The following is a 26,860-nucleotide window of genomic DNA, read 5'->3' as shown; positions in this document are numbered from 1 at the left end:
GTGTGTATGTGTGTGGTCATCTCATTGTTAAGGTCGAAACAATTACAGTCCTGCCAGGCACTAACATCACACTTTAAACCAGTCTTTATTAAAGTGAAATTTGATGTGTTATGGTGGAATATAATTTTTCTGTAGTTTAAAAAAGAGGGAGATCTTTCTTTCATCCCAAACTGATTAGGGAACAAATGAAGATTGGCCTTTCACATGCTTCATTAAAAAAAATGGAATCTCTTTGCAGTTACAGCAATGGGCATGAGTTTATGTTTTCCTACTAATTCTTTCATTTATATCTGGAAGGATAAATAAGAACCTAGAGATATAAACATGTATGATAAAGCTTTTTCAAGGAAAAAATACCAAACCAAAACACTACAGCCTTATAAAAGTATAAGTTATATAAACAAAAGCCATTTTAAATTCTGTTAGTTTCTGTGATATACTTTTGTGATCCATCTGTTCCTGAGCTTAATATTCTAACATCTACATCAGGATTAAAATACTTTCCCAAATCAGTCACGATAAGTGCATTTGATTTAAATTTGTGTTATATGAAAAATATTGCCATCTGTTTTTTTCTGCCAATCTGACGTTTTGGTGTGTCCTTCTACAGTAATTTTAATTTATTAACATATCCATAAAACACTGATGATGAAAGATTTATTGGGCAATAGTAAATTAATTGTGAATAAATCTACTAAATTTACAGGTAAAACTTGGATATTTTATTGTTTCTAAACATTTTCTAAAATTATAAAATGGTGCACAATATAGATGTTAAGAAATTAAACATCAGTATATTAATTTTTAGGACTTTATTTTTACTGTAATATTCACCTAAGCTTTCAGCTGAGAATTAAAAAAAAAAAATCTTGTATAAATATACTCTTTTCCTCCATTCCTGGAAAGCTGGAAGGGTCTATTCTTATAACTGAATAAGCTGTTTCCCCCTAATTTTATGAACAAAACTATGCAGAAGTCAAAATTATTCACAGCACTGAGTGTAGTTCTTAAAAATGCAAAGTGAAATTGAAATGTGAGCTTCATAAGAACTTTCACACTGATAATTTCTGGAAATTAGACTTGTAGTTAGATACAACTGTGTCTAGGAATAGCTTCCAACATCCCAATTTAAGTTTAAATCCTAACTTGGCAGATATATTGCATTTAACAGGTGAAAAACCATCGTAACCTCCAGGCATTGCTTTAAATGTTAAAACGATGTAATATTAGATAGGGCAAATAGAGACATGTTCTGATCCTGAAGCATTCTCTCAGTGCATGTTGCTGAAGGCATATTTGTATTCAATGCAAGACCCAAGACAAAAACTCAGGAATGATGACTTCATTTCCTGTAGCTAATCTTTTATCTGTCAGATATGAGTGCTAAACATTGGTTCTAATGCTAAATTTTAAATTGATACTTTTAAAATTTCTGTTTAAAGCAGAGTGAAATTAACATGATCTTCAGGGTTAGTTTGAGGAAATTAAAAAGAAAATTGCGAAAGAATTGTGTTAAAAATGACCAGTCCTACCAGCAACCTAGAAAAAAAAGCAGCATATTTTCTTTTATCTTTATTTATCTGATGTCTAAGTTTGAAGATCACAGTACATAAGTTACATTTCAGTAATGAAAGATGAATAGAGAGCTTTGTGGAATCTAAAGGCAGCAAAAATACATGCCATAAAAATTCTGTCTTTCATGAATCTACTATATTGCATTGGTCTATGGGTGAGCTACCACACTTCACTGTGCAGAGTATAATACACTATGTAAGAGTCACTTTCAAGGAAAAGTCTCCGTTCTTCTGTTGGTCTACTAATTATCTTCACTGTGTAGAGCATATTTTTTTTTTAAACTTAATACTGTTAATTCCTGATGCTTTAACCTTGTGCATATCTTATGTGCTTAAGCCAGTATAGTGGCATTTGATTGAATTTTTCTTTAATTTTTGACTTGAAATAAATCGATACCTACATTCAAATTTAATCCAGAAGTAAATCTGAAGAATGCTGCTGAGCAAAATTTAAGTAACATAAGACTAACATTAGTCTTGAATCTAATATATTGCAGTAAAGATATACTAGATAAATGAGGAATTCCTAAAAAAATATTGAGACAAACTATATTTAATATATATTTGGTAATTTTAATTATTATAGGTTAGTTCACATCACATTTAATACTGTTTTAAACTATGTAACTTTCTTTCCTCCGTTTTTCTCTTGTATGTGCCAGCTGGATGAGCATTTCTTAAAAATTCTAGCAGATTTCCTTTAGGTGTGAAAATAGTCACTAAATTCCACAAATTTAGCCAATTTCTATCATCTTATTTAGTTAAAATATTGTCCAAAAAAGCATGCAACTTCACCCTTAATTTTCTTTAAAATTAGCTTCTACTTACAGGATAAAATGAAAATTTCAGAGTAAGAGGATTCAAACTGTATTTTGCATCATAATAAGGGGACCCTGAGAAAATTGTTTAATGATATCCCTTAACTGTATCTCAGATACATGTTCTTTGATTCAAATTAAACTTAGCCACCCAATTCCCAAGGGAATCTGTTTAACAGAAACAAGTCTTTTAAATTCTCTATAAAATTCCTGAGGGATGTTTAGCTGAAAAAGCTGAAATTAAGGACAGTTTGTAAGGCAAAACCAGCTGCAGATAAATGAGTGTAGCCAGATGACTGTTATGCTGTTCCTGCCACATATTTTTATATAAATATATGTCTATATGTACGTATAAAGCTGAGAGGATTACTTTGTTCATTTTCTTGAGATATGTGTCACAAGTGGCACAGCAATGCAATTTGACAGCCAGATTCCAGCCATATGATTTTGTTAAGTGGGGTGGAGGTGCTGTGTTCAATCTCTTCTTGAGTAATGGAAACAAACACAGGACATGAGAAACAACTTTTAGCAACTAAATGCTAATTTGCAACCGAGATACAAATATTTTTTTAAAATATATGGACAGATACAGTTTTTCAAGTTCAGTTTGAATGCGTTTGCAGAGGGTTGGACTAGATGATCTTCAAAGGTCACTTCCAAACCAAATGTTATATGATTCTTGCAAAGTTTTTGTATGAAGATAAATACTCTTTTTCTCTCCCTTTCTCTGTTTTCCTGTGTTCTTTATCTCTTTTCATAATCCAATAACTTTTTCAACATAAAACCTGATTTTTGTAATTAATGAGACAGTGTTATTTCCAGTGTTCCTGAGAAAACTAATATCCTAATATTTTTCTTTTGTAATTCAGGACTAACTCATTTTCATGTAGGAGTTGTCAGTATAAAAAGATTTCAAAGCTGCTGTTTAGCTGTGTTAGGTTCTGAATATACTGAAGGCATTTGTTCATATATCATGAGGGAAACATATTTTTTGAAAAAACTTCCAATAACATGGTAATGTCAGCTATTTCTATTTAATGAGATGGTTATTCTTGTAGACCTAGTGAATCCAGATAAATTCAAAATTAAATTACTTCATCATATTTTAAATCACCATGTTGCTCAATTTGAGGAAATAGAATGAGTAATGCTGTTCTTCAAAACTCCGGAAAATCTCATCAATCACATGAAATAGAAATAATGAGCTTTACATCTTTTTGCCAATTTTTCTGTTGCACAGTGCTCTGTCCAGCCAATGAAATGCGTCTGGATTCAACAGGTGTAATACTGAGCCCTGGATATCCTGACAGCTACCCAAACCTCCAGATGTGTGCTTGGACCATTACTGTGGAAAAGGGTTATAATATCAGCATGTTCTTTGAATTCTTCCAGACAGAAAAGGAATTTGATATACTTGAGGTTTTTGATGGTAAGTATAGGATACATAACTTTGAATGATGCCTTGTCTATATCATTGTTTTTTTTTAATATTGCTTCTGTCTAATTACTATTGTTTATGCATATCATAATTTTTCAGTATGAAAAAATCTTAGGAACTTATTTTGATTTGTTATAATAAAAAGAACTTTTGGATTATTTTATTTTAAAATTTTACTGCACTTTATACTTAGAAATAATTTTTTGTTTTGAGCAAATATATACCTTCCAGTTATAACATATTTCAATTTTTTAATTCAAATTAATTTGTCATTTGCTTGAAGGATGATTTGCGTGTATGTTAATTGTGTGCATATGTTTTATTGTATGTTATTTTAAACTTTGTAACTCCTTTTTTCCTTCTTTTTTTTCCCTTCCTTTTGTACCAAGGACCAAATAGTCATAGCCCATTGCTCATATCTCTCAGCGGGGACTATTCGTCTTCTCTAAATATTACCAGCAATGGCCATGAAGTATTTCTCCGGTGGTCCGCAGATCATGGCACCAATAAAAAAGGTTTCAGGATAAGATATATTGGTATGCAAATGTGACTTTTTATAATATGCATAAAATTTCAATGTGGAACATTTGTTTATGTGAAAATGGTAATATAAGCTATGTTTGGTATCCTTAATTAACCAAACTGAAAGGAAATCCAATCTGTTCTATATATATGAATCTAATGGCCCTCATCTTGTGAGAAAAAAAAAACAACCCACACATATGCTCTGTAGAGAATTAATAAAAGACAGGCATTAAAATGGCATAAGCCATTATTAAAGATAAAAGAAGCAGCTTCCTCCTTCTCCCTCCCATTTATTTGCACTTGTGTGCCTCTTCATACTGGGGTGTTTTTATAACAAGATCTTTATGCAATTCATCATTAAGAATTTTGGTGGGACAGGGGAAAGCATTGCAGCAAGGCAGGAGTGAACAGCTATAAAGTGGAAAAATATGAGACTCTGAAGGGTTGAACTCTTTAATTTAAGGTTCAGCAGAAGCAGCAATCAGCATTAAAAGAGATAAGTTAGTATGTAAAAAACCCAGTATTGTACGTACTATTAATTCAAATTAACATATTTATGAATAGTGTATGGAAATGGTACCTGACAAAGTTAGATTTTAGTAAAATTGCTTTTAGAGAATTATTATATAATACTTATTTTACTGGAAAATATTTTAATTAGTCAAGCTAAAGTAGATTTGTTGCAATTTACAGCAATTGCATAAAATCTATATTTGAATTATTTTTATGATGACCAAAGATATGAAATACACACAAGGAAGAGTACTGGGGATAGTATCTGTAGATATTAGAGAAGTTATTGGCATAAAAGCTTTTTCATTTCACAAGGTGGATAAAGAAAAAAGTATAAAATTCTTTCTGCTGAGTTTTTTTGGTTTTCCTCAATTTTCAGCTACTTCACAATTAGAGAAAAATAATTACGATCATATATACTGCAAACATGTCAGTTCCATCTTTCCCTTTAGGAGAGGACAGATTTTTCTGACTTAAAATGTTTGTTGTTCATTAGGTAAAATTCACTCTCTACTAGGCATAAAATAATATATGCTATCAATTTGCATTTCCTGTAGTCAGTTTTGAATCTGTTAAAATAGAAAGAAGAGAAAATTCTTCAGTCTTTCCTTTCAGGCAGTGAGAGAACTGAGGCAGACAGGAAATATTTTCTAGTGGTCTGTTTCACACAGAAAATACTGTTATGTCTCTATCTTTGGTTCTTTCCAAAAAAGTGTGAGTCAGGAGACATTTAGTGTAAGGAAGAAGATATTTTCATAGTATGTGGTCTGAAAGATATAGCAGTAGTTCTGATTCTGCTTTTTGCTTTAGTATGTTTGTTAAATATTTGTTTTAAACAAACAGCCATATGACTCCATTCTGGTCAGAGGAAGCTTTCATGTGAGAAAAACATTGACTTGAAGTAAGTAATGAGACGTGGAAAAGTTTAAAGAGCAAGAAAAGGAGCAGTTCTCTGTTTGCCTGAGAAAATAAATATCAAGTTATCAACATTTCTTCAAAGTATAAAGGAAGCCCTTGTAAACAAACTTCCACCACAGTTTTCTTTCCTACAAAAGGGAGAACAGCCTTTATGGCTAGCAGCTATTAATCAAATCAACCATAGACCAAGTTAAACTTTTACACACACAAAATTCATCTTCAGGTGGTTACCAGGTTATAAGAGCCTTCTGGTCCACTCCAATGAGAAGATAGCCAAACCTAAATTACTTGGTACTCAATAAACAAGGGACATAAAGGAAACATAGTAAGTAACCAGTATTTTATGTCAGAGTTGTTAAGTACATAAATAATTTCAGATTGTAAGAACTATAACTCTTAGAGATATTTTTTCTCTCATATTGAATTATGATTTTTTTTCGTAGTCTCTAGATAAGACTTCTGTAAAACTTAATGTTTTCTAAATTAATCAACAACTAAAAGCAGATTCGATATTTTTGCCATGGATTATGGTGATAGTCATAAATATCATTAAAATCTATTTTTAATGTTTTACTTCAGTTCAGTGTATTACAGAATTTAAATGAAAAAACTCATTTAGGACTAGGACTATTTAAAAAGAGTTATGTTCAGCATGTACATTGTTTCCCTCTTTCAAAAATGTGTATACTACTGAAATGCATACAATTGCAATAAATTTCAACATAAACTAAAATTCAGTATCTTATTTGATTTAAAAAGAAGGTGGTAAAAAAACCCCAAACCTCGAAGCTATAGCCAATTATGAAAGTGAGCTATCATTCTATTTTTTTGGAGTGTACTGAAAACTGAATCTTGTAAATAGCTTATAAAGCTCTCTTTTTATTACCTTTATATTTTGTGAAATTGGTCAATGAATGCATTATCATACATAAAATACAACTTTCAGCAATGGTTTCTCAGTGTTCAATCAGATGTCCACTGAATTCAACAAGAATTTCTCAAGAATTGCTACGTGAATTCTGAACACATACTTTATTCCATTAATATTTCTGTTTAAAGCTCTCTACTGCAGCACCCCAGAGTCGCCCCCGCACGGTTTCATTGTCAGTCAGACAGGCGGACAGCTCAACAGTATGGTCCGCTGGGCTTGCGACCGCGGCTTTCGGCTCATTGGGAAAAGCACTGCCGTCTGCAGGAAGTCTCCATATGGGTATTACTCATGGGATGTTCCAGTCCCAGCTTGTCAAGGTAAATTCTTTTGTTAAATAAAATAAACTCTAAGAAACTTCCTTTTTCTTTATTTTTTTTTTTTTTGACTGAAGATGAATAGAAGGGAGATGTTTCACAGGCATACTTCTGTGCCAGAATTTTTCAACCTCATAAAAACAAATGCACTTTTAAGAAACAGTATTTCAAGAGGAGCTAATAAGACTGACATACAAAAAATGCTGCTTTAACATTCAGTGAAGAATATTTAAGAACTTCTTTTTGGTCCAATAATAATTTCTGAAATTTCACATAGTCTTCAAAATGCTGGTGTTCTTTGAGAACTAATATGACTAAGTTTTTCCAAGGACTGTGTATATTTTTAATGGATATCTTTGGAACTGGAACTATGTTCCAAAATTTGTAAAAAAGGAATAGATTTTAATGTTTCAGTTTGATTAACAACGTTGCACAAGCTGACATATAGTGACCAAACATTTCTGTGATAGCTCTATTTTTAGGGAAGTTTGGATATTTCCTATTTGTCATTTTTTCCTGTCAAAGTATCTGATATGGCAGTAACTTTTCCTGATTTTTTTACATATTCCCCTAACTAAAAGGTAATTTTCATAGAATCGAACAGGGGTTTACTTGGAAGGGACCTTAAAGATGTAGTTCCAATCCCTGTGGGATGGACAGAAATACTGTTCACTCAACTGGGTTGCTTAATGCCCATTCAACCTGGCCTTGAACACTTCCAGGGATAGGACATCCACAACTTCTCTGGGCAACTTTTCTGTGAAGGTTTTCACAAATGTGAAATTCAGATCAAAACTGCTGTAAACTAAAATGTCATTGAGTGATCTTTGGGAGATCTGATACTTATAAAAGTTTGTTATCAAGCCTTGCTGGTTTGCATCTTGCTTTTTAAAAATTTAGGGTTAAGGAACAGATATATTTTTCTTGTGTCACAAGGTTGACTCTTAACATGGATAATATGACTCAAAATTTATCAAGCCACTAATGGAGATTTTTTAATACTGAAGGAGTAATTAATCTTAATGGTAGATATAGAACATCTCAGGTTACAGCTAGAATCTATCTGATATATATTTTACTGACTGGTAAAAGAGACGTGATGTGAATTATGTGCATTATGTGAATAAGCACTATTGTAGAATTTGTTGGTGCTTAGGATTGTAATCAATGCTGTTTACATGTAATAATTATTTTGCAAGAGGATATTAATTTTATGCACTGCAGAATTCTGGTCCTGATGTAACAAAATGAACATTATTCGGGCAACTCTTGTAATTGTCTCAAAGCTCTCATTATCATTAACGTGCTTCTGAAGGAAGAGTTTAATCTAGGCCAGTTATGCAGTAAAGAGTGCTACTTGTTTATACAAGCATATAGTTATCATCTTGAAATGGGTAGATTTGCCTAATTTGCAATCCAAGATATTGAGGAATTAACAAGTAAGAAGTAATAAACATGGTCACATGTTTTCATTTTAGTGTCATAGAAGTTGTTTCTTTGGTGATGGCAAGTGAAATAGTAGTTTTATCAGATGTTCAGTATAAGATGGAAGGAGAACATTCTCATTTAATTAACTTGTCACTTTTTATCTCTCTGGGGTCATGTCCTCATACTCCCTAGAATTAAATTATAGTTTCTTGGGGTCTTAATTTCTTAATCACAGTTTTCTTATTTTTTTCTAAATGTGTGTTTGTCTCTAGATACTGTGACAGTGCTATTTGCCAATAGATACTGTGACAGTGATTAGGTATATTTTCTTATGGTTGCCAAGACAGGGTGATAGCAAATTAGAAATATTTTTCTGTGATCTTTTCAGCAGAGTGTGTCTGTACTGTGGTTTTTGATTTTTTTTCTTAAATTTCCATGAAATATGCAAGGGTTTTTTTATGGCAATGCAAGAATATTTTAATATTGATTCTTACACCTCTGTTCTGCAAGTTGTTATAGGATTGGTGCTTTACCTGTGTCTTAGCTGTGATTATTAGCTTTGGTACTGTGCCACACAGTTGTTATATTGCTTATGAAGCAAATCAGTTTTATGCCAGATCAGCTCCCAGTAGGGGCAAAAATAGATTGCACTCTTTTTTTTTCCCTGAGTATTTATACATAGTCTGAGAGGATTAACCTTCCTGTGTCAGCATGATAGGTACTTTCTTAGGGCTCAAGATTTGACTTCAAAGTAAGGTACTTCAGACTTAAATGCCTAAGCCCTTTTTTTTTCACCTTTTATTTTTTTTTTATCTGACCTACATTAGATATATGTTTCAGAATGTGGAAAGGGGTTAGTTTTTATTTTTAGTCCCAAAACAGACAGAGAATTATTTAGAACCAAATCTTCTCTTGGTACATTATTTTTGTTAAAGAAAAGGAAATAGTAGCTTATACTTTTATCTGCAGCTTTCAACTTTCTTCTCTAAGAGACAGAGGAGCCAGCAAGGAGAGATGCTATGCTGGATCTGCAACAAGCAAGGGCTGATGAGGAATATAAAGCTGAAGGGTGCAGTGACTGTGAAATTCTAGGGTAGAAAATCCTTAGAGCAGTGAGAAGAGTGGATGCTAGCTAACCTCCACTTCAGAAGAGCAGAATCTGGCCACTTCATGGATTTGCTTGGTAGACTACCAAGGAATAAAGCCTTAGATTTAAAGTTTTATAGGCAAAGATAACTGATTAATAGTCAAAGGATGACCTTCCAAGCTCAGAAATGTTGCATCCTCAGAAATGTTGTCAAAGAGAAAGTCAGGTAGAAATTTCAGGACACCTGCGTGGATGAGCAAGGAGCTCCTGGACAAAACAAAATGCAAAAATGAAGCCTAGAGAGCATGGAAGTGAGGACAGGCATCCTGGAAGGAATACAGACAAGTTGTCCAAGCAACTGTGGATCAGGTTAGAAAAGCTAGAGCCTTGATAAAATAAATCTGTCCATGGTTGTCAAGGGCAACAAAAACAGCTTCTAAAGATATATTGGTGATAAAATGAAGGCTTTGCAAATTGTGGGTCCTGTCCAGAAGGATACAGGAGACCTGGTTACCTGGGACATGGAGACAGCTGTGGTACTCAGCAGTGGTTTTGACTCAGTCTTCGCTGACAAGTGCTTCAGTCCCTCTTCACAAGTCACAGATTACAAAGACGAGGGCTAAAAGAAGCCTACAGGAAACATGGAGAGGGACTTTTTTCAAGGGTATGCAGTGATAGGATAGTGGGAATGGCTTTAAAATAAAAGAGGATCAATTCAAATTACATATCAGGAGGGAATTCCTTACTGATTGCCCAGAGGAGCTGTGCATGCCCCATGCCTGGAAGTGTTGAAGTCCAGGCTGGACTGGACTTTAAGCAACCTGATGAAGTAAACGATGTTCCTGCCCATTGCAGAGGGATTGGAACTAGATCTTTAAGACCCCTTTCACCCCAGGCCATTTTATGATTCTATGATTCAATATTTTCAAAAGGGTATTTTGCTTCTGCTTTTCAGGTGAAAAATATAAAATGATGAAAGGTAATTTTAGTGATATGCCAGAGGTCACAAAGTACAACTGATGGAAGAAATCTGAACATAAATCATATGACACAGAAACAAAGAAAGTGTGTTTCTCAGACTGGTGCCTTACTGATTCAACCATGCTGGTCATATTTTTTCCAGATATCTTCTGTTCCATTTTCTTTACTATCATCTGCATATTGAATTCTTAGCTGCAGAGTTATGAACCATTACTCTTATTTTTTACTTTCTCCATCAAAATGCAAAAGCTTAATTGGATTCAATTCCCTAAAATTTTAAGAAAATTTATTCCCATGCTTAAAACATACATTAATAGTTAAAAAATATTTTTTATTAGTTTAAGACTAGTGATTTTGCAATAAGCTATCTGAGGTCAGTGGAAACTTATGTTGAAGACATAAAAAACTTTGTCTTTCTCTCTACTCAGCAATATCTTGTGGAATTCCTAAAGCTCCATTAAATGGTGGGATATTAACTACAGATTACTTGGTTGGCACCCGCGTTACTTATTTTTGCAATGATGGATACAGGCTGTCAGCCAAAGAGCTTACTACTGCAGTCTGCCAGCCTGATGGTACCTGGAGCAATCACAATAAAACACCTCGCTGTGTAGGTGAGTAACATGTAAGAAGTCTCTGGTGAGTAAAAGCCTGTCTGTACATTTTGTTTATTTATCCATGGCACAAATCTTCACAAGACTTCAACTTTCATCTTCAGGTTCCTAAAATTTATGAATTATTTGCTGGTATTCAATTATTATGAAATACATATATGAAGTATATGTAACTAAGACATACTGAAACTTAACAGCATAAGCAGAATAAACATGCTAGAGGTTGTAGAATACAATCAAGCTAATAATTAATTTACAGTTAAATCAAAGTTAATGGTTGCAGAGGTTTTCTACAAAAGTCATCTCTTCAGTGATAGCTGCATAATTCATGTACTGTTAGCAAACCCTTTTTACTATGCAGAATTGCAAAACCTGTGGTAATTGTTTGAAACTGCTGCTTATTATGTATATTCATCCTGTCATTATAGTCCTACACCATCTAAACTTGGGGGAACATCACTGCAGGGAAAATGTATTTAACTCCCAAAATGAAATGGATATCAGCAGTTACAAATGGGATGTGAAAACCCAGGTGATTGCAAGAGCAATATAGGGATATCAGTGTCTCATGCACATTAGGATTTGGATTATCTCATCCAATGAATCTTGGAAATGAAAGCAAATTAAGACTGGAGTACTTTTCCAGGATTTCTCTTTTCTCCATTTTATTTCTTCTTGTTCTTGAAAATTTCCTTCTGCCATGAATTTTTCTCTTTCTAAAGAACAACTGAAAATAGAGAAAAACAAAGTGGGGAAAATTGTTATATTTCTTATACTATTTTTTATTCTATTAGTGTTGTAGAATGTTATTGTTCCATTTCTGGAGGAAGAAGACTTAGAATTAAGAAATGAGACAAAAATCTATAGCTGTTGAAAAAACAACCTGCATATGGATATGATTTTTTTCTGTCACCAATGTACAGCCTCTCAAAGAAGTCTTTCATATCTCATAGAGTTTACCTGGGTAGAAAAATAATTTCTCCATGTAAATGTACTTAATATTTTAGTAAAGATTCTGGTGCCTGATGTAAAATGTCATGGAAGGTCCACCTATAGTGAATTCAACCATGGTATAGCTCCTATCTACACCAACTGCATCACTCTGCATACACAATCCCTTCTCTGTCTGGGTAATTATTAATTAAATGAGACAATTCGTGCCCTCTAACCACAGCCAATTTCAAGTACAGCTTTACTTTTCAAAGATTATGTCACTGTGTTTAAAGTACATTTTTTTTATTAATAATGGTACAGGTTTTCCCAATTCACCTATGCTAAGCCACCAATAACTATGTCTTTTTGTTATTTTGGAAGTTGTTACATGTCCAAGCATCAATTCTTTTACGCTGGAGCATGGAAGATGGAGAATAGTGAATGGTTCACACTATGAGTATAAAACAAAAGTAGTTTTCAGCTGTGATCCTGGGTATTATGGTTTGGGACCAGCATCTATTGAGTGTCTTGCTAATGGCACCTGGAGTTGGAGAAATGAGCGGCCTTACTGCCAAAGTGAGTATATCTTTTATCTGCATCTGCTGTACAAATTTCAGGAAAAAATATTTTATTTGGTGAACTAGAAATTAACTAATTTACTATTCAAAACCGTAAATTAGAAAAAGTGTTTCTTGGCTGGAATTCCGGGGTATCCTAAAGGTTGTTATTTACAAATATAATACATTCGATTTAGTGACAAGGGCATATCTGTAGGTACACTTCTAGAGTTTAAAGGTCCCTAAATTAATTAAGGTACAAAAGAAATATTTTCCTATATGTTTATTTTAGATCAGGAATGCTCTAAAGTCTTGAAAAATACAAAACCTTTGTATCCTGTCTGCACACTTGATAAATAAAATAACCTTTCAGGCAGTTACCATGTAGTGTGCATTTGCACATATCTACATCATTCCTACCATTAGCTGGTATGCTGGTAACCTGCAATAGTTAAATTTAAAAAAAAAAATATTCAGGTATTTAAACCAACTAAAGATGTATCTATAATTGTGTTTCCCTCCCCTACTGCTGTGAAAAGCACATTTCTTTGTAAATTTACGTTTATACATCTCTTTTTCAAAACTGTGGGGTTTTGGTTACACTTTGAAGCTGCAAAACTCTTTTTCTTTATGGAACATGGTGTGATGAACCCTCTGACAGAGTGGGATACAACTGTGCTCTTGGTTCCTGCATCAAAAATATGTGTATCCGCATGTTTATGTATGAATACAACAATATCTAAAAAAGCCTGTAGATAAGCCAGATAACTATGGCTTAAAATACATTTATAATTTATTGACAATATATATGAAAAAAGGTTTAAAAATGCATTTTCAAATACTGAATAATTATACTGGAAATTGGCCTTGATTTTGAGTTCTTTATAACTGGAAATCTAATATATAATTTAGAGAATTTTTAAAAGTTATTTGCAATATTTCATCTCTGCTAGTGATAAAAATACTGTGTATTTGTCTATATCTATATCTCTGTGTATATATATTCTACATACAAAATTTGTATTTCTATCTCTTTAATTTAAAAGGCAAAGTACTTTTAGCTATGTTTTGAGAAGCTTTGTTTGAAATATTATGACTTATTTTCTTCTAGGCATAAATTGTTCTACCTAATTTCAGCCTCTTCTTTACTACTAATAAATTGGCTTTGTTAATTATTAAAATTGACTGAGAAACACATTATGTTGGTTGAAAAGATGCTTTCAATTGTAAATAAATAGCAATAAATTCCAATATCATTCACTCTTTATGAAACTGTAATGTGTGAATGCTAGGGAAGGCATTTCATTATGATCTAGAAAACCAAAATGGCCCCTTCCCAAGGAAGCATAAATAAATCTGATAGCAATTGTGATGTTCCAGTATGTAGAAGGTACTTGATAAAACCAAGGTAATTAAACAGCATTCAACAATGTTCCGAGTGCCTTTTGTAACTTTGCAGAAATTATTTCAATTGTCCTTCTCCCCCCTTAAGTACAATTTCTGGGGAAGGAATGGTTTTTGTTGCAGGTTTTAATCTATTATTTCTACAGATTTCTCCAAAATACTTCAAGGTGTGAAATTTATTTATCTGATTGACTGGTTGATAAGTATTGTTGGTTAATAGAAATTTTTGTATGGATGTTTGTGATTCTCAGCTGTACACTTATGTTTTGTTTTTGTTTTGCCATGAAGTTATTTCCTGTGGAGAACTTCCTACACCTCCAAATGGGAATAAGATTGGAACTCAAATCACATATGGATCTACAGCTATATTTACTTGTGATTCAGGGTACATGCTAGTTGGCTCTGCAGTGAGGGAATGTCTGTCATCTGGACTCTGGAGAGGAATTGAGACCAGATGTTTAGGTATGGATACTACTGTCATGACTTGTCCATTTTCTTTCTCTCTAGGAGACAAAAGTAAGCAAAGTGATTTGCTTCTCCTTTCTTTTAGCAGACACATTAGGGAGAGCTCTGCATGTGTGTGGCTGGGCTGCACTGTTTTTCTCATCAAATTAGAACTATGTTTCTGTTTTCAAAAATTTTATTATCTTCACAACTTGCAAAATCTGTGTTACTGCATTTTTGTATATGTCTTTAAAGTAGAACTATACATAAGCAGCAAGACAGATTGATTCTATATGTGTCAGCTCTAATACATATCCTCAGTAAAATATCTGCATATAGATCTGAACTAAGTGGTTGTGTCATAGAATTAAACTGTATCCTTGAAAAGATACAGAAGGAGGAAAAAAAATTGTGGAAACTTTGACAGGACCAGTGCAGCCTTATTTCTGAGAGAAAGCCACTATCCAGATGCTTTTTACAGAATTTGAGACCCTTTACTTGTAAAAGGATAGGCATCTTCTCTTATTTAATATACTCAGACATTGTTGCCTGAATTATTTATGAATAAAATGAACACATAAAACAATTTCAGGGCTTCTTTCTGATTCATTTTCATGTGTACCTTGAGCTGGGTTATTATATTTACTGTAGAGACATAGGTTTTAACTCTATATTTAACCAAAATTTTAATTTCAGTTGAAATCAAAAGTATTCTGATTTAGACAAATATATGTCATATTGTATCTCGTTTTGTAGAAGCATGAACATATAACAGAATATCCATAAACTGATGCTCTCAGAAAACTGAACTAGTATATATGTTAAATATAGGTGTTTGTTGCAATATACATTTGTACAGATTGCCATTCACTTTTTAAACTACTTTTAATCCCAAATATTTTTTCTTCTGTAAAACAGCATTATTTGCTAACATTCACATAAGTGAACGACTCATGAATGAGCAGAAGTGTTGCTTATCAGGCTATCAAGTGTTGCTTATCAAGTCTGCAGCTGGAATGTTCCCTGACATGCAGCAGAGAGGGATAGAGGCTTTGTTTATATTTCATTTAACAATGAAAGCCCTTGATATTCTTCATCTTCTATATTGTCAGCAATGACAAGATGTTCTAAATCTAAATTTTTGGAGCACCATACTATGTGCACAATAAAAATGTTCTGCTTTTTTTCTTGTTTGCCTGTTTGTTTGTTTTTATTTTCACTGATTTTTCTGCAGAAGTTCCAGATGTTGAAGTTTGGACAAATGTAAAAATTTTCTTCAGAAAAATAATAATATAAAAATAGATAAATTGGATATTATTTGTGAATAGCACCTTGGAAAAATACTTGCATTTAGGAATTTTGCCAAAACAACTTCATGCCAAGTGAAGATCAGCACAAAATGAATTGAATTTATCCTACATTTGCCTCTATAAATAAAATTGTAATATTGTAATATGTTACTATTTAATAATGGTAACATATTACATAATCTTTACTTGCAATTTAAAAAAGGACCCCTACTTCTTGTAAGAGATTCATTATTATTCAGTTCATACACTATAATGTCCAGTAACAATAAAAAATTAAGTGTGCATTTGCAACTATATAATTAGAGGACAAAAACAGTAATCTAAACCAAGCCTATTGTATCAGACTAATAGCACTACAGTAAATCTTATAATGCATATCTTTGAAGGTTTATTATGGCAAGTTGTTGAAAAGAGAACGGAACCATGTATTGCTCAGAAAAATTAGAATATATATCATATACAGCACACAAAAAATGTACACCTTGCTTAAAAAAAATAAAAAGAAAAGCTAGTGACAGAGCAAATTTATAAAAGGAAGAGAATCACATCTGCCACAATTTCTCTTGCAACAACACTACTACTATATTACATCACTGTGCAGGAATGAGTGCCCTGCAGACACAGAATAACTCAGTTCAATTCTTGTTTCTTCCATAAGAAACATTGAGACTTAAGAGGGATGAGATCAGTTAATGACAAATCAGAAATAAGAAATATTTTAAAGAAGGTTGTTGTCAGAAAGTATAGGAAGTGGAGGAAATTAAAGAAATATTAGAATGTGGGAGAAAGGAGATCAGATACAGCAGGAAGACCTGCTGCAGAGTGGGTGTTTTAATGGTGGGTATTTAAAGAAATTAACTTTTGTGCAACTTATCAGTTATATTCACTATCTACTTCTGATGTTTTTGTGCTCAGTTATAAACATTTTTTACAACTGAGCTTTTCAGATTGCAACACCTTTCCACTTTTACTTTCTGAAAAATGTAGTTGTTCCTGGACTGAAGTGATTACCAATGTATTTCTGTTTCAAGTTTTGAAGATGCCCTTAGGAATACTCTTTGATGACATACATGAAATCCTACAGGATAACATAATACCCTTTTCAAGTACTTTGTATAAAAATGCACTGATTTTTTTCGAAAGAGCTACTTAAATAATTACATTTAATTGTTGTATTAGATAGCCTGATCTTAATTCCAGGTATGTGTAATTTTAAAAATTTATGAAATGTAGAACAAACAAGAATCTAAGTATCTGCAGTAGAACCTCAAAGTAGTTTGTGGTGAACCTAATGAGATATAGATGAGAATTAGAAATGAGGTAAGCTTTAAATCACCAAAAGTATTGACTAAAATCCAAGTTATGTTATTCCATGACATTGTGAACAGTAGTGCATGGTTTTGATGGCAGCCATAATAGTGTGAGAATATGATCATAGGTTTCACAGCTCTTTTTTGTCATTCTAACTTCTTTTACTAAAAGATGGATAATGTATGGATAATGAATCTGTGGCAAAAACCAGAACACTTAACACAACTGCCTTCCTTTCTCAATCCCACTTTTTTTTTCTTTAAATAATACCTAAATAACAAAGTAATACTTCATGAGTAATCACATTATTATAATAGTAAGAAATTGACTTGATCCTTATTCTCCATAGCTGATGAGAAGTAACAATGTTCAAATTGAAAGAAACAAATGAAACAAAACAGAATAGAGCTTCTGAAGTAATTCTGTTGTCAAAGTTTAAAAATTTAAATGTTTCAGGACATTTTATTGTGAAAAAATCACATTAGCCTTTTAGAATAAAATAACAAGCAAAGACTAAAATCATGACAGTTGTGTCTCCTAGGTTACAAACTGTCTTTCAAATTTATTATGCTTGATCTTTTTGTGTACTGGTTAACACTGAAGCTGTCTATGTAATAAATCCTGAGAAGCATTCAGAACCATGGAATAGGTTTTTACTGAATATCTGACTTTTAAAAATCTGTGATTTTGTTATACATTTTCCTCTTGGAAAAATGCTTAAATATTCAACAAGAAATTTATTCTTCTTTTGTCTGTTTACATGAAAACTTTGTATATTTACAGTATTTACAGATTACATATTTACAATTTTACATTTTGCATTATTTCCTTTATTTATGGCATTAATTTTGTTTGTTTTAATTTAATGTCAGAAATAACATTGATCATAAAACATATGCTATCATACTTTAAGGTTTTGTGGGTTTTTTAGTGTATTTATTTTAATGCCTGTAATCAAATATTTAGTAAACTGGGCATTTCCTAGAGTAGAAGTAAATTTGGTCTACTTTAATAACTCTGTAGTACTTTCAGATACACTTTAGAATTAACTAGTATATGAATGGTGAAAAACATTTCCTAACATTTCTCTAATACAGATTTTCTTCCCCCTTTTTTCAGAACAATACTGGATATTTTTTGCCTTTAAAAATGTTTTATATATTATTTTGGTAAACATGTTAGACAGCTTAGTCAAAAACACTTAAAGTAAAACTGACAAAGAAAAGTATAGCATGCTTTGAAAAGTCTTTTTGTTAGAGACAGTTCTTATATATAATGGAGCAGCTTTTTTCTTAGAGTATTAAAAAGAATTCTGCTACCTTTCTAGGACCTTACTCATTGCTAATGTAATGTACAAATTTTCATAGTTATCTTTGAGGGTTATCTAACTAAGCTTCTCTCACTTGTGCTAGTTACATGACTGATAATAATTTTAAATGTTGTTTGGACAACTCATCAATGAAAACTACATGTAAAGACAGCAAAAAATATTTTCAACCAATACTTAAACTCAGAGGAAGGATATCTTATGCACACTTCTATTTTTTGTTGATTGGTGAGCTAACGCCAAGTTTTCACATTTCTTGAACTCATGACTCTATCCTCTTCATCTTAGCTGTACAACACCTAACAATTATTTCTTAATTCCTTCTTCTTTCTCAATACCTCATGACATGTGAACATCCTGATAAAACAGATCTGTTGGTATTCTATCTCTTATTTACCTAAAGTCACTGCTGTTATTTCATACGGGATGGATGCAGCAACTTCTGGAACAATAGTTTTTTTCAGTTCTGCATATTAGTATTAAATCTCAAATAAAGAGTTTTTATAAAGTGTCCCTATGAATTAAATGCAAAAATGAAGACTGAAGCTTATTTGATTAATAAGGCATAAGGTAGTGTGGTTCCTATACATGGTTAAAGTTAGAGGAGCTCTGTAATGGCAGATGGATAGAAGGAAAGAACTTTTTAGGTTATTGTGTACATTAAATGTCAACATTTGCACTTCCCAAACAATAACATTAAGAATACCATTCATCTCTCCTCCTAAGAGAAAGGCTGCACTTCACATACTGTGTCTTTGTCTGAATTAAAAAATAATCCATCAGACTGAGCAGATCATGAAACAAATAATTGATTTAGAATTATCTACATTTGCATTACATATGGTTCAGAGAATTTTCCTTGGACCATATCTGGTCTAGTCCTCTGGGCTAAATGCCATCATTACGTATATGGTTTTAAGTTCTCAACAAGTCAATAATTTTGACTACTTTTTCTCCAAAAGGAGATGAAACACATTTTGTGCACCTAGTTGAGCTTCTCATTGAGCTTCCTCTGAAAGGAATCTAATTTGTTTGTGGTAAAATCACTCAGCACATTTAAGAGAAGGAAGATCTGAACCAAAATTCTAATGTGAACACAACCTTTGATGTGTTAGCTGGGGAATATTTATCCCAGTTTTACTCAACTCTTTTTTCATACAAAAATACTGCTTTAAAATGCTAATGAGTCATTGATGGCAGCCTGTTACTCATAAAGGAAAAATCAGTTATCCATCAGCTCTGAGAACAATTCTGTCCATGAGTCAAAACAATAGCATACATACCATCTGGGGCAAAGCAACCATGTAAGCTAACAGCAAAGAATGTTCAGTGCATTAATCTGTCAGTAGTATTTTATATATTTTCTCAATCAGCTTTCAGCCACTGAAAGTTTTCTGTGTCTATGTAACCTCTGAAGTGAAACATCTCTGCTACTATTTTCATACATGAAAATTCTAGAAAAATATATAAGCAACTACCTTCTTCATCTTCACTGTTTTTAAATCTCTTTTTAAAACTCTTGGTATTTCTGTTATGGGGGATTCTCCATCTCCAGTGTTACTGAATTCATATATCTGGAGTTAGCCATATGCTTCTCTTTGTTCTTCAGTACTACTGTATAATAATAACTAGACTTTCAAATTAGGTATATGATGTTTCATCTTTAAATAATTATTCAGCTGTTTCAAGGAATTCAGCAGAGAACGTCCCGCTGTGGGCCATAGATTAAAAAAGATTTGAAATAAATTTACCATTCATCCTGAACAGTTTTAGTACAGCTTGAACAGCTGTCAAAATAAGACTCATCTGAAAATAGCAAGAGAAATGCCCCAAGCCCTGTTTTGTCCAGAGCTGTGCCTTCTTATAACTTTTTATGAAATGCAAGCCCTGTAAAGAAAAAAAAAAAGCCAGGATATAATTCTTCCCTTTTTAGCAGAGGTCATCTTGACAGGTTAATTGACTTTGTTGAATAATAAATAACATAAATCTCTGTTTTCAATAATACATTGGTATGTAGATTTGTTTCACCACTGTGCTCATTTTTGACACTACTGACAACTAAAGTAAGTACAGGCATGTTTTTTGCCATTTAATGTAAAGATTCTGTATTCATTTATTCCTGTTCTCATGGAACAACCTGCAGAAAAGAAATCTCATTTACAGCTATGGTTTCAAAGGTTTTGACGCTAAGTTATTATGCTCATTCTTCATTGCTAGAACAGGATTTCATGTCAAATTAGGTAATTTATTTGGTGGTCACAGGTCATTAATATCCTTCATTCTCAATTTTTGACTAATTTTGTTTTTTAATAATATTTCATGCATTTATTCTTCTCAAGTTTTGCTAGACTGGAAACTGAGACTATTATATTTCTTATTTCTTCTCTCAAATCTGCTACTCAGTAAAACCTTCACATTTAGTCTCTTTTAATACTTTTTTTTTTGTAATTTTCACTTGTCTTTACGAAAGTGGTATCTTTTGATTCAGTATTAGAAGTTACTGGTTACATTAACCACAGGTCTCATCTGGATTCATAGAACTGCTAGAAAAATCTTCTACCTCTATGTCATAGAAAAAATGGAACTACAACACAAAAATGAGATATTGGCAATGGACAAAGATGTCGTGAAAACAGTCTAGAATAGCTTAGCCTAATGTAGTCTAGAATCCTAACTTAGTGGGAAGTCAGCTATTTACTACCAGGGTATTCGAATATACTTATTTGTCAAAAAGCCCTTATAATAAGAGTTTAAAGTCCTGAGAAACAATTGCCATCAGAATTGATAATAAAAAATACCAGAATGTATAGCAATAAATATGAGGCTATCTTTAGTCAATAATGAACATCTTGGAATTATTTTCTTAGATAGCTTAATAGAAAAATGTTAAAGGCAAGAATTCTACTAAAATTCATGAGAAAAACAAATAAACACATTACTTTTAGAAGAAATGAAAAAAAATACAGAATACAATTGAAGTAATAATTGCTCTTCCAAATACAGGTGTTGATAGAGATAGAGGTTTTTTGATGGTTTGAGAGGTGTTTTGGTTTTTTTTCCTCTATGCTTTTTTTTTCCCCCTCTTGATAGTGGAGAAGTAATGATAGCAGCTACTATAAGTTGAGGTCTTAATTTCCTCTGGCAGAGAACATCTCTATGGCTGTGTAAAATAGAGTGGGAAAATAAAGCAAAGAATAAAAGTTCTGTAAAATATTAATGATTCTCTAACTTTTTTGGATCTTATGGAATTTACTTACCTGCATGAATCAGTGGAAATTCCAGTAAAGTTCTCCAATATTCCTTCGTCAGGAACTATGTACACCAATGTTCGTCAGGAACTATGTTTTCATAGCAAACATAGTGAACTGCTTACCACATGCACCTACATGACATTGTCAGTTTTTTGGGATTTTTTTAAATAAAACCTTACCTGCATGAATCAGTGGAAATTCCAGTAAAGTTCTCCAATATTCTTTCATCAGGAACTATGTACACCATTATTTATACTTTTCATAGCAAACATAGTGAACTGTTTACCACATGCACCTACATGACAGTTGTCAGTTTTTTGGGATTTTTTAAATAAAAAAAATAATGCTGAACTCATAATTTTGGGGTGTTGGATTGTTTTGGTTTTGGGGTTTTTTTCCTCTCTTTTTTTTGTTTGGTTTGGTTTTAATCTTTTTTTGTATATCCCTCAGTCACAGTAAACTTCCTCTGGAAAGCAGAGTAAAAACTAGCAAAAAATCCTGCAAATCCCCAAGGTTTTGTTTGTTTGTTTATTTGTTTGAATCTCTTGTTTTGATTTGAGATAAAAAATGTGTCACAAGTCTGGTGTATCCTGGTTTTAATGATATTTTCTTCCTTAACACTTTCACTGATTGATTTAGAATTCTGTTATGACAGAACTACAGTTTTATAATACAGCATTATAATATTCTTCATGAATTCAGTTTAGAAATCTAACATAGGGATAGAGCTGTTTCAAAAATATGTTTTATTACTAGTAGTGGGAAGCTCACAATTGGTCATGCAATATAGTTAGTGCTCCAAAGATATAACTGTTATACAGAGTGGGAGGAAATAATCAAGACAGAGGGATTTGAAGTAACAGAATCATAGAACAGCCCAGCTGGAAAGGAATTTGAAAAATCATCTGATCCAACATTTCATGGCAAGGGGGGCTGAGATGGGATTACCTAGCAACCTGTTTAGTACCATTTTGAAAATATCCGGTGATGTAGACTCCCATCATGTCTGAATAGATTGTTCTGGGTAGTGCTTGTTCTTACTGTCAAAAGAATTCTTTCTTATGCCATGATGAAACCTTTCCCAGTGCAGCTTGCACCTTTTGCTCTTCATCCTCTCCATGTGACTCCATGTGAAGAGAGAGCCTCCATTATTTTTGTAGCCACCCTCTAAGTACTGGAACCCTGTCATGAGCTGCACCCTGCCTGAGCCTTCTCTTCTTCAAGACTTAATGCCTTCAGCCTTTCCTCGTAGGAGAGGTTTTTCAGCCTTTGATTATTTTCATGACCTGCCTTTGCAGTCTGTCTCAATCTTTCTGCATCTTTCATGTGCAGTCTGGCAGGCACTGAGTAGAGTGGGATGATCACATCTCTACCACTGCTAATACCATTTCTGCAGATGCAGCCCAGGACCCTTTTTGTTTTCACTGTTGCATCTCACTGCTGCCTCACAGTCAGTTTCTTGTCCACCAAGACCCTCAGGAGCCTTTCAGTGACCCTGCTCCCCAGCCACACAGATCGTGGCCTGTTCTGGCCTCCTTGGTTCTGTCATCCCAAGGGCAGAATCTTGCAAGTGTTTTTGTTAACCTCATACAGTTCTTTCCCACTTGCTCCTCCAACCTGCCCAGGTCTCTCTGTAAGATGTCTTTTCCTTCTCACGTCTGCTTCACCACCAGTCTGGTGTCATCAGCAAACTTGGTGAGGCTGCTTTCAATCCCATCATCCTGCTAATTTATGAAGATACAATGTCATAGGGCCCATTGCTCCTCCTTAGGGAACCCTGCTGTGATAGGTTTCCAGCCTGAGTGCAAACCATTGATCAGCACCCTTTTAGTGCAGCCTGTTAATCCATTCCCTACCCATCCTGAAGACCACCCACCCAATCTGTATCTTGCCCCTTTGTGAAGGAAAAGGCTGTGGGAAATGGTATTGAATACTTTGCTGAATTTCGGGTAAGCAACATCCACTACCCCACTCCTTGTATATAGTAGATGTTGAAGAAAGTCAAAAGAAAAAAAGAATCTCAAAAGTCAAAATTAGTCAAAACTAGGGTCTGACAGGTTTATGAAAATGAAAGGAAATAGATTAAGAGGATGGGATTTTAAAATTACTTTAAATTTTCTGGAGTGAGACTGGGACATTACTGCAAGACATAAAGATGATCTGAAATGAATTTTCACCTGTTGAAGTTGTATGGATTTTGTAAAGTCCATGCACAGTTGCAGAAACTACACTGTGATGTCAGTTACCTCACAGGTTGAATTACTTCAGTTTTATTCTCTCTGCACAGGAAACAGAGATTGACCTTTCTAGTGAAGTATTCTGCTTCCACTCTGCCATAAAGCAACACTAAATTCTTAATTAGGAATCAAGCCATATATTTTAATTCAATGCAACTAAAAAAATATTTCCTTGAGCGTGATCTGAATCACTGCAGACGGTCTGGTTGCATTTTGATAGAAACTAATCTTTTACAGCTCAGTTTTTATTCCTCATCTGGTTAGTCCTGTTTATAATCAGAAATATTATAGGATAGGGAAATTAGTTCCTTTGGAGCATGTTCAAAAAAGTCTACTACATTCTGAATGGATTATGAATTTCTTGGAAAATCAAGAAATACTCTGGCAAAAATTCTTTAAACATGCTATGCCATCTTATCCTAGAAAACATAAATTTCATGTATACCTGTTTTTTACATAAGACTGAGGGAAACATGGAGGGAACAAAGAAGGGATAATATAGCCTTGAACAGTACCAGATTTGGCCTCCTGGTAAGTACACAGAAGTCAAATTGCAGTCATCAATCTAATATATGTGGATGTTCATATACTACAAATACTGAATTGGTAAATTAGTAAATTCTGATCATTTTATCATGATTCATGCAATGAAATACAATACAAAACTCAAGTTGTAAGAAAATATAAGTGTTGTTTTTTTGTTTTGTTTGTTTTTTTTTTTTTTAATTTCTAGCCTCAAATAAATGAGGCAAAATGCAGAAAAATACATCAGGGTATTAGAAGCATTTAACATTTCAAAGGAAAAAACATTCCAAACCATATTGGATCTATATGTCTTTTCTTATTCGCAATCCCATGCTTTGGAGACTTGTTTGTGGGGGCTATTTGAGGAAAATTAGAAGACAAAAGGAGACGGGAGGAGTTTGGGTGGCTGGTATTTTTTTTTTCCTTGTCTTTTCTTTTGGCAGTGAATTCTCTACCAAATGTCACAGTCTTCATGAAGTCAAGCAACCATTCTTTGAGGACTTTTGCATTACCACATTTTTTGCTGAATCACGGTGCCCATTTCCCATTTTCCAGAATTCATTATGAAAAATAGCAACTGCACAGTTTGTTGTTTTTTCCCAGTCTCTCTGTAGACCAAATGTCTCTTTATGACTTTCATAGTGAAAATACAATATTTCTCATATTTTGATAATACAGAGTAAAAGATTAGACCTAGGCATAGACAGATTTTTGGTTGCCATTTGGTTGCTGTAAGATTTGGCAGCTGTTGTGCTGACTGCCTTCAACCAAAGGATATTATTCTCTTTGGGATTCCACTGGGAAAGAGAGAAAGAATGGAAAATATTACAGACAGTCAAATTCCAGCAATAAATTGTTCAAGTTAATTTTTTTATATTGTAAGTAGACTATATTTTTAATATCCAATGGATTGATATCTATAACAGTTCTATTATTTTTATTTATGTGGAATTTTTCTATTTAGTTAAATGTATGATGTTTTAATGTTGCTTTATTCATTTAATCATAACCAAAATAAAACGAAGGTAAATAATACATATATGCAGTTTTCACGAAGCTAATAAAAATAAAGCTTTGAATTAGGTCAATAAAAAACCTTGAAAGATATTCAGCATTTCTTTGATTTAGTTAAGGAGGTTCATATAAAATTTATATGGAATATTTACTGATTTTTTAAATTTTTTTTTCTTTCCTATAAATAAATCAAGCTGGACACTGTGGTATCCCAGATCTTATAGTCAATGGACAAGTGATAGGAGAAAATTATGGATATAGAGACACAGTTGTTTACCAGTGCAGTCCTGGTTTTCGTTTGATTGGTTCTTCTGTAAGAATATGTCAACAGGATCACAACTGGTCTGGCCAACTTCCATCCTGTGTGCGTAAGTAAGCATGGCAGCACATATTGATGTTACAGGAATATCTGTGTCAAACTAGATGAGGATTAAATGCTCCTCAAAAGTATGGGGCCAAATGAAATCTATGATTCATCTATCAGGTAAAGTTAAGTGTTAGCAACTAAAATTTCTACTGCATCTTTTAGTGACTGAATACCTGCTGTTTTGGATATGGAAATTCTTCAGAAAGTGATAGAACTTATAAATGCCACTACTCAAATTTGGAAATGGCTTTATGACCTGTAGTGGCTTTTGGAAATATTTAATGTATACATGCTTTCACTGTTTGAGTTAGATAAGTGAATACTGTTGAAGTATACTGTCAACACTGCAGATTAAAATGTTTTCTTTACCAAATTTTTTTTTCTTCTTCTTTCTCACGGAGATGCTGTTACTTTGATTTGTGGTTTTGATGTTCTTTTGAGTGAATATTGTCCTTTGTGAATGAGGTTTCTTTTGCATAATAAGTGTGTCAAGCCATCACTTGAAAAGACCTTTAAGTAATAACATAAAATGATGTATTTAATTTAGGAAAATTTGAGATGTCTCTAAGCACTTTAAAGTAAATTACCACTATTTTACGGGTTCAGTAATATTTGTATATTGAAACTATATTAATCTGCCTCCAAATATCCCGTAGCTCTATCTTTGAAACAGAAATTCTCTTAATGCCAAGTCATTGCACACAATGTTAATTCATTTGTTCCGTGATGTTTTAATATTTATTTTTACTTACTGATTAACCTTTTTTTTTTGCCAACAGTTTGTTACAAAATAGCAGAAAATATTTGCTAAGTGTTTTTGCATAATTTTGTGAATATTAATTTGTGTCCAATTTTCCTTACTTTTCTTTCGTCTGGTTTTTGTAGGCACAGAACATAAACTTTACCTTCTTTATATAGATTTTTTACAAACATTTCACTGTGCCAATAGTTCTGGGCTTTTTTTTTTCAAAAAATAGTCATAAATTTATAGCTTCACTAAGTATTTAGGTCACAAAGATAAAATATTGAGTTTATAATA

The 26,860-nt window shown here is 32.9% G+C and overlaps 1 protein-coding gene across 3 annotated transcripts in view; it reads left to right on the top strand.

Moving 5' to 3' along the window:
• Nucleotides 1-26,860, top strand: part of CSMD3 (CUB and Sushi multiple domains 3) — a 579,207-nt gene that overhangs the window by 497,915 nt on the left and 54,432 nt on the right. For 2 of the 3 annotated variants that reach the window (XM_041470732.1, XM_041470730.1), the window contains 7 exons: nucleotides 3,633-3,821; nucleotides 4,220-4,366; nucleotides 6,846-7,034; nucleotides 10,956-11,141; nucleotides 12,456-12,650; nucleotides 14,324-14,497; nucleotides 25,649-25,822. In XM_041470732.1, the coding sequence (XP_041326666.1) occupies nucleotides 3,633-3,821; nucleotides 4,220-4,366; nucleotides 6,846-7,034; nucleotides 10,956-11,141; nucleotides 12,456-12,650; nucleotides 14,324-14,497; nucleotides 25,649-25,822 (1,254 nt within the window). The remainder of the gene's footprint in view (nucleotides 1-3,632; nucleotides 3,822-4,219; nucleotides 4,367-6,845; nucleotides 7,035-10,955; nucleotides 11,142-12,455; nucleotides 12,651-14,323; nucleotides 14,498-25,648; nucleotides 25,823-26,860) is intronic. The other variant, XM_041470731.1, reaches the window with a different exon arrangement.

Source organism: Pyrgilauda ruficollis, unplaced genomic scaffold, assembly GCF_017590135.1.
Source record: "Pyrgilauda ruficollis isolate IOZ18807 unplaced genomic scaffold, ASM1759013v1 scaffold25, whole genome shotgun sequence".
NCBI lineage: Eukaryota > Metazoa > Chordata > Aves > Passeriformes > Passeridae > Pyrgilauda > Pyrgilauda ruficollis.
This window is presented reverse-complemented; position numbering and strand designations above follow the sequence as displayed.